The sequence below is a fragment of the Orycteropus afer genome, unplaced genomic scaffold, assembly GCF_000298275.1.
Source record: "Orycteropus afer afer isolate SDZICR_OR568_19922 unplaced genomic scaffold, OryAfe1.0 scaffold00960, whole genome shotgun sequence".
Taxonomy (NCBI): domain Eukaryota; kingdom Metazoa; phylum Chordata; class Mammalia; order Tubulidentata; family Orycteropodidae; genus Orycteropus; species Orycteropus afer.
In genome coordinates, this window is record NW_006922547.1 from 246,457 (window position 1) to 255,100 (window position 8,644).

General features: G+C 41.0%; 1 protein-coding gene across 1 annotated transcript in view; it reads right to left on the reverse strand.

The window, feature by feature from the left end:
- The window catches only part of LOC103212427 (olfactory receptor 7D4-like), an 8,672-nt gene extending 4,341 nt beyond the window's left edge, over positions 1-4,331 (reverse strand). The window contains exons 1-2 of the mRNA XM_007958404.2: positions 4,298-4,331; positions 2,921-3,842 (exon numbers count right to left, since the gene is read on the reverse strand). Coding sequence (XP_007956595.2) covers positions 2,921-3,831 — 911 coding nt within the window. The 5' untranslated portion in view covers positions 3,832-3,842; positions 4,298-4,331. The remainder of the gene's footprint in view (positions 1-2,920; positions 3,843-4,297) is intronic.
- Between the last annotated feature and the right edge of the window lie 4,313 nt (positions 4,332-8,644).

An 8,644-nucleotide genomic window follows, 5' to 3' on the forward strand; every position in this document is an offset into this window, starting at 1 on the left:
TTGGTCATGTTGTCAGAAGGGACCATTCCTTGGAGAAGGATGTCATGCTTGGTAGGGTGGAGGGTCGACAAAAGAGGTGAAGGCCTTCAACAAGATGGATTGACACAGTGGCTGCGATAATGGGCTCAAGAATAGCAGGGATCATGGAGTTGGCGGGGGATCAGGCAGTGTTTCATTCTGCTGTGCATGGGGTCGCTATGAATCAGAAACAACTCGCCAGCACCTACCAAGGACAAGTGACAATCTTTGCAACAGTCTTCCTCAACTATTCTGTTCAAATTAAACTTATGCAAGACACCAAGAAAGTGAGTTTTGGTCCTCTTGTAGTTTGAAGTCCTTTGTGCAATGTAGTATCATTGACTTAAACCAGCTAGATATCGGAAAATTTCATTACCAGAACAGTACATTTGTAGGTAGAAACTATTTATGAACTATGGAAAGTTCTTCCTTGGTATTCAAACTTTGCAGTGCTAAGTATATAAATACAGAAAAGATGAACTCTGGTCCTATTAGGTAATCTCTATAGTAAAACAGAGGTTTAAAATTATTCTTATGAGTATAATGTTTCTGAACTTAAAAGACAGCATTCTTTCAGAAGCAAGGTAGATATAATCACAAGATCAGGCAGCAAGTCAGGTGTAGCAATCAGGATCTATTTCCCACAGGGATCTAGGTGACAGTTAACACATCATAGATGAATAGAAAGGAGGGCTATTGTTTGTTTTGCTATTAGATGCCATCAGGTTGGCTCTGACTCATGTTGTTGTTGTTATGTGCCGTCGAGTTGGACCCGACTCATAGAGACCCGTCCTTTGGTACCAAGGCAGTTTCACTACAGAAGTAGATTGCCCCATCTTCCTTCCGAGGACTGGTTGGTGGGTGTGAACCGCCAGCCTTCTGGTTAGCAGACAAGTGCCTTAGCCACTATGCTACCAGAGCTTCCCTGATTCATAGTAACCTTATATATAACAGGCAGAAGCACTGTCTGGTCCTGCACCATCTTAACTATTCCTGATGTGTTTAAGTCCATCATTTTAGCTATTGGGTTAACCCATTTCACCAAGAGTTTCTTTCATTTTCTCAGACTGTACCAACATGATGTCCTTTTCAGTGATTGGTTTTTCTTGATGACATGTCTAAAGTAAATGAGCTTAAGTCTTGGTATGCTTCTAAGGTGCATTCTATTAGTTTGACTTAGATAATCACAAATATCAAGAGCAAGCAAGTGGAAGTCTGTTATCAGCTGCCACCATTAAAATCCTGATTCCTTTCCCAGTTTCAGATCTGAATATGTTTCCAGCCTCTAGAGATGAAGGGAAATCTAGGTCCCCTTTTGGAAACCATTAAGTACTTCCTCCCAATGGAAATAACCCTTGAGGACCACTGTGGCCAGAGATGACATCATGGTTGATGATTACATTAGATTCCATCCATCTGGAGAGGGTAATGATTCATGTTTACTGAGATGAATATTTAACTATTTGTTTGCATTTCCTGCTTGCGGTGTCTTGGCAAAGACTATCATAAAAAGATTCACAGATTATTTATTGTCAGGAATTTCTTACATAATTTTGCTTTACCTCACAGTAACTATTTTGCCATGATGAAGGAATGAAAATGAGTATGTATACAGTTTTCCACCAGTCCTGATATATTCTGTATCACCAGAAGCTGCTCAGTATCGTGTATCTAAAACTCATTGCCATAAAGTTTATTCTGATTCCTGGTGACCTCATGTGTTGCAGAGTAGATCTGCTCCATAGGGTTTTCTTTGACAGTAGTCTTTATGGAAGCAGACCTTTCTTCCATGGTCACTCTGGGTAGGTTTGAACATGTAAACTTTAGGGTAATATTTGAATGCTAGCTCTTAGTGCCTCCCAGGGACCTATCACACACCTAAGGTGTGGCAATTTTGATTCAGTTGTTGCTCTCCTCAATTCTAAGCTAGTGCTCTGTCCTGCATCATATTTGAAGATGTGTCGCCTTTCAGCCAGGCTTTGTCACTAGCTCTATTCCTGTATCTGGGCTTCAGTAAATTCACCTGCAAAATGAGACAAGTAGATTAAAAGACTTATTGGGCCTGAGCAGATCAAATAGTCTAGATACTGCAGTTTTCCTATCTCTAGCAGTATGTTTGGAGATCTTGTTTTGGAAATCAAGTAAACAGATGAAGAAAGTTCTAACCTCACTTGTGACCAATTAAATGATTTAGACATTAACTTATTTTATGTTTTTTATGTAGAATTGACCTGATAAACTTTAGGATCCCAGATTTAAGGTCTCTGAAGACACAGATTTTTCCCCCCACTGCTAAATCTCCGGTGTCTAGAATCAGTCCTTAATAAATGTTGTTTGATAAATAGATATGGTGAGTTCTAGCAATGGTTATTAATAAAATGACGTCTTGGTTGACAGTTCTGAGTCAGTGCTTGAGGTAGTTGGTGTTGCCATTCAAGACTACAAATGCCCAGCTGAGGCTCAGTAATGTAAAATGTCAAAGAAGCAAATGAGGGAAATAGAGCTGAGGAGAACAGTCACCATAAGAGATCCAGACGAAGCAGTCTCAAGGCAACCGTAGCCAAAGAAACTCATGGAGGTTGGGTGAAAAGCAAAATCTATGTGACTGTTGTTGTTGTTAACTGCTGTTGAGTTGATTCTGACTCATAGCCCCTCCATGTGTGCAAAGTAGAACTGAGCTCCATAGAGTTTTCAAGCTGTAATCCTATGGAAGTAGATTGTCAAGCCTGTCTTCTGAGGTGCTTCTGAGTAAGGTTGAAGAACCAGCCTTTTGGCCAATCCATTTACACCACCCAGGGACTCTTTCTATGTGTTTAAGAAGCAGGATTTCTTTAGTTCAATACCAGCTCAAAAAGCCCAAGACCAATGTTTTCATCACTGAACACAAAAAGTTCTCCTGAGAAGTTTTTGTAGAGCTCTCTTGATGTCTCTGTTCCTCAGGCTGTAGATGAAGGGGTTCAGCATGGGAGTGACCAAGGTGTACATCACTGATGTGATCATGCCCTTCCAGGAAAAGTGTGATGCTCCTGAACTGATATAGACACCAATGCCTGTTCCATAGAACAAAGAAACCACAGACAGGTGAGACCCACAGGTGGAAAATGCTTTATACTTCCCATCAACTGATGGGATTCTCAAGATAGAGGAAACAATTCGAGTGTAGGAGAAAAATATCCCTGAGAAGGGAACAATGCCAAGAAGGCCTGTCACCATATATAGAAGGATGTAGTTGATGAGTGTGTTGGAGCAGGCAATCATGAGGGCCTGAGCAAGTTCACAGTAAAAGTGTTGAATTATCCAATTGGTGCAGAAGGAGAGCCGCAGTATCAACAAACTCTGTATTAGGGAGCACATTAAGCTGATGAACCAGGACACTAGAACCAGAAGACCACAGAAATGGGAGTTCATGATGACTGGGTAGTGCAGGGGGTGACAGATGGCTATAAACCGGTCATAGGCCATCACAGTCAGAAGAAATGTGTCCATGCCTCCAAACACCATGAAAAAATACATCTGAGTGATGCAGCCTGCATAGGTGATGGATTTGCTCTTGGTCTGGATGTTCACCAGCATCTTTGGGATGGTGGTAGAGGTGAAACAGATGTCAGCCAAGGACAGGTTGGAGAGGAAGAAGTACATAGGGGTGTGGAGGTGAGAGTCAGAGATGATGGCCAGGATGATGAGCAGATTTCCCAGCACAGTGACCACAAACATGGACAGGAATATTCCAAATAGGATTGGCTGATGCTCTGAGTCCTGGGAAAATCCCAGGAGGAAAAATTCTGAAGTGCTTGTTTGATTCCCTGGTTCCATGTTGCTGACAAGTCAGCTAGTAAATAGAAGAGGGGAGAGAACATGAAATAGATACTGCACAGACTCTAGATTCTTCCCACATTATTTCTTCAAGCCAAGAATTAGGTATAAAAGCCTTAACAATATAGAATTTAGGAATCCTACACTCTATCATTTGTTAATATGAAGTATTTCATATTTTGACCAAATCTTGTCCCTTGGCCCTTTTCATTCTAGTTTAGAATAATCAAATCTATAAAGTTGAAGACATCTTTGGAACTTAGAGACAAAATTGTCCATACCTACTATAACACACATGTGGAATGTGAGGCCCAGAACTGGGACTTAAAGAAGGGTCAAATATCCACGTGTGAGTGATGAAGAAATTTGAGTGAGGGGGTAATATATGGAAAAAGTATTGCATTTGTATTTGCAAAGTATTGCAAAGTGGGATTTAATTTTGCTTCCTAAGGGAGAGGGCAGGGGAAAGAGGAGGGAAAGAGAAAAAAAAAATGAAGGAAGGGAAGAAAGAAGGCTCTTTTGAAGTAGATTGCCCAATACTAAGCTGCATTTAAAAAAAATGCTTGATGTTCCAGGAACTTTCAACATTCTGCAGGAGTAGGACCAAGTGCTTCCAGGACATTTTCTATGTAACAAACCCTCCTTGGTCTGAGAACATCATAGACTAAAATGGCCCCATGAACAGCACAAAAACAAAGATGTAAACCATTCCAGTAGATAGATAAGATATTGCAAAGATCATAAACAGACTTTTGAGTAATGTTCTTTATAAACCAAAACACAAACACACTGGCATCAAATTGATTCTGAATCATAGTAACACTTGTAAGACAAAGTTAAATTGTCCCATAGGGTTTCCAAGGCTGTAAATCTTTACAGAAGCAGACTGTCTCATCGTTCTCCTGCAGAGCAGCTGGTGGGTTCAAACCATTGACACTTAGGTTAGCAGCCCAATGTTTTAACCACTAAGTTATAATATTCTCTATAAACCAAAAACCAAACCCATTGTCATCGAGTCAGAGCAGCTGGAGGGTTTGAACTGCTAAACTTCTGGTTAGCAGCCAAATGTCTTATTTACTATGCCACCAGAGCTCCTTAATGATCTCCATGGTGCTCATAAAATACTTGTAGAAGACAGAAATTACACCAAGGTGTTCACTTACAAAAACAAAAGATGAGGGCCACACATGAGTATTCACATTAAGGCTTAGAATGGCAGTGGGAAGATGGGGAAGGGGGTGGAACTCATCCAGCACCTCCTACCCACTGGCTCCCTCCCCTATAAGCCTTGAAAGTCCTTTAACCAAAGGCAGAAGAATGACTGTGAGAAACAGTAGCAGAGAAATGGCAGCAGCAGAAGCAGCAGAACCAAGAGACCAGCAGGAGACAGAGTGATGGGCTTCTTGGCCCACAGACTGAGAAAGCTGAATGCCTTTCGGCAGTAGGCTTGCTGATGCAATGGGGTGCACTGGTAGAGTGGAGTGTCTCTGAACACTTATCATTGACAGCGTTAACAGAGCTTTGTAACACTTGCCGGAGTAGGGCAGGTTCCAAAGCCCAGAGAGAAGCGTGCCTGCAGGCACTGCAGACAAGAGGCTGTCCTGATTGAAGAACTATGTCCCATATCAGATCTTGAATTGTCCCTTCCTCTAGAAATCCTATAATTGTATTATCTGTGAATTCTGGGTGACCATTACAGGTAATTGTCAAATCAGCAAAGCATTAGAGAGTGCCTTGGGGTGGCCAGTTGGTGTCAGAATTGATTTTTTTTTTTTTTTAAAGGTGAAGAGTGAAGACATGTCTGACCTCCACCTCATAGGAATCAACCTTGGAATTTTGATGTTAATCTTAATCTTCCTCCTCCCTTGTGAAGTTAGAAGAGGTCAGATGCATCTCCCATGCCACTTTTCCATGTCTTCCTGTCACCTTCCAAAAACAAGTAAATTTGGTGTGTTGAGGAGGTCTCTCAAGAAACTGGCATAAGCTTGACCCTCCTTCCTCATTTCTCAACTCTTATGTAAATTTTGATCATTCTGCAAAGCTTCCTCTTTTGGTCTTCTAGTGCTGCTCTAACAGAAATACCACAAATAAATGGCTTTAACAAAGAGGGGTTTATTCTCTTAAAGTTTGTTGTTGTTGTTTGCCGTCAAGTCAGACCCGACTCATAGCGACCCCTCCTTGGGTTTCTGAGGCAGTATCACTACGGAAGTAGATTGCCCCATCTTCCTCCTGAGGAGTGGCTGGTGGGTTTGAACTGCCAGCCTTCTGGTTAGCAGTCAAGTGCCTTGGGCACTATGCTACCAGAGCTCCTTCTTAAAGTTTAGGAGGCTAGAAATTCGAGTTCAAAGTGCCAGTTCTAGGGGTTGGGTGAAAGCCCCTTGACCCTAGGCTTCAGCTCTGCTTCTTCCTCCCTGCCACTGAAGCTGGAGGCATCTCTTAATTCAAGCAGCTGCTGGATGCTGAGGCTGACAAACCCAAGGTTGGCAAGTAAAATGGCACAGTCCCAAAATTATCAAGCAACACAGCAGTCCACTAAGTCAAGTCCATTAACAGTCCGAAGATCAGAATACATTGAGATGAAGACTTGGCTACATGCAGGTGTCTAAAGCCCCAGACCTTCCTCAAAACTTCTTATATACTGGAAGAAGACCACATCTCTAAGGCAGCTACTCAGCTGTTCCAGTAGATTTCAACATGGGGTTGATTTTCAGTCTCATCATGAGATATAACTATATCCAGCTGCCCAGCCACTCACTCAAAACCAGGCCCAGCCAAGTTGACACACAACCTTAAATACCATACTTCCTTTTACCCAGATGGGTCATACTTTCTTATATCTCTACATTTTATGGTATTATTTGATTTTAACTAAGATCCATCTGACATCAGCAATGATATCTCTCATTCTACATCTTCTTCTGAACCTGGCTTGAATCTCTGGAAGTTTCCTGCTTATATATTACTCAATAGTTTTTGAGTTATCTTCAGCAAAATTTTACTTGTGTGTGATATTAACTATATTGTTTGATAATTTCCACATTCTATTGGATAATCTTTCTTTGGAATGGGCACAAGTATGGGTATCTTCCTGTTGGATGGCCAGGTAGCTGTCTTCCAAATTTCTTGACATAAGTGAGTGAGAGCCTCCAGGATTGCATCTATTTGCTGAAACATCCCAAGGGATATTCCTTCAATGCCTGGACCCTTGTTTTTTGCCCGTTCCTTCAATGCAGTGGACTGTTGCCTTCAACAAAATCATTTCTTGATGGTATACTACCTCCTGAAATGGTTGAACATTGACGAATTGTTATAGATAGTGAGTCTGTGTATTCCCTCCCTCTTCTTTTGATGCTTCCTGCATTGTTCAATATTTTTTTCCCATAGAATCCTTCAATATTGCAACCTGAAGCTTGAACTTTTTCTTCACTTCTTTCAGCTTGAGAAATGCTGAGTGTGTTCTTCACTTTTAGTTTCCTATCTCCAGGTCTTTGTAAATTTCACTATAATGCTTTATTATATATATTATTTTTATATTTTCATAATTTAAAAAAAAAAAAGAATCACAGAATTGTGGGAGCAAGCAGTTCAAAATTTTGTAGGTCCATCCAGAAGGCTTGAAAATTAACAAGATTTGATGTTGTAGTCTTGAGGTAGAATTCCCTCTTTTGTGAGAAAAGCTCATTTTTTTTTTGCTCATAGAACCTCTAATGATTTGATGATTTCCACTCACATTGTCAAGTGCATTCTCCTTAAATTGAAATCAACTGATATAGATGTTAACCACATTCACAACAAAATGCCTTCCCAGCCATACCTATATTAGGGTTTCATCAAATAAATGGATGCTATTGCCTAGCCTACTTGACATGTAAAAAATAACTAACTATCACATTGAGGGTCCCTCTATAATCACATTCTTGGTTCTTTTTCTTGCATGTGAACATGCTCAATACTTTCCTTCCTTATACGAGGAAGCCCTCCCTCCTCAGACACCTGATCTTCTTTCCAGGAGAGAATAAGAGCAGGCAAGTGGATAAAGACATCCATTCTTCTGCCTCTGGTTATAAGATCTTCAGGGCCTGCAGAGACTCCACCCACAGGCACCTTGAAAGAAAGGCCAGGATGTCTAGGAGTGAAAACTCTACCACTGGAAATCTTATGGATCAGAGTTCCAGCAAAATGGCAGAATAAGCAGGCAAGCTACACAGACTCTCTGAAACAAAGCAATGAGAAACCAATTCAAATCTTTAAAGAAGATGATCCTGGAACCTTGAGCTTTGGATGGACGGATTTTTTTCTAACTCAGTGGGAGATACCAATTGTTCCCACACAACCCAACCAAACCTGCACCTCCTGCAGCCTCACTCACAGAATGAGGGCCACCACTTGCTTTTAGACCTACTGATCAACAATAGATAGTGGCCAATACTAGCTAAACTCACCCTGAACTACTACTACTCTTTTTACAAACAGCTAACAAAAAATTGTGCCCAGATTCTCATTCTCTATCATACTCACCAGGAGACAGAGAGTGAGTGCCTAAGCACCATGAACTAGGAAACAAAGGAGCACAGTACACTGCTCACACAGATACACCAAAAATAAAGGGGAAAAAAATCTTGCTCAAATCACACTAACATACAACCACAAATTAAAAGTAAACACAAGAAGACCACAATTTCTCAGAGACAACAGATCATCACAGTGCACACAAAAAAAAGTAAGATAAAGTAGTAGAAACTAGGGACCAGGATACAAACCCAAACAAACATCTCTGCGAAGAGCAGGATTGGAAATTCCTGATAAGGAATTT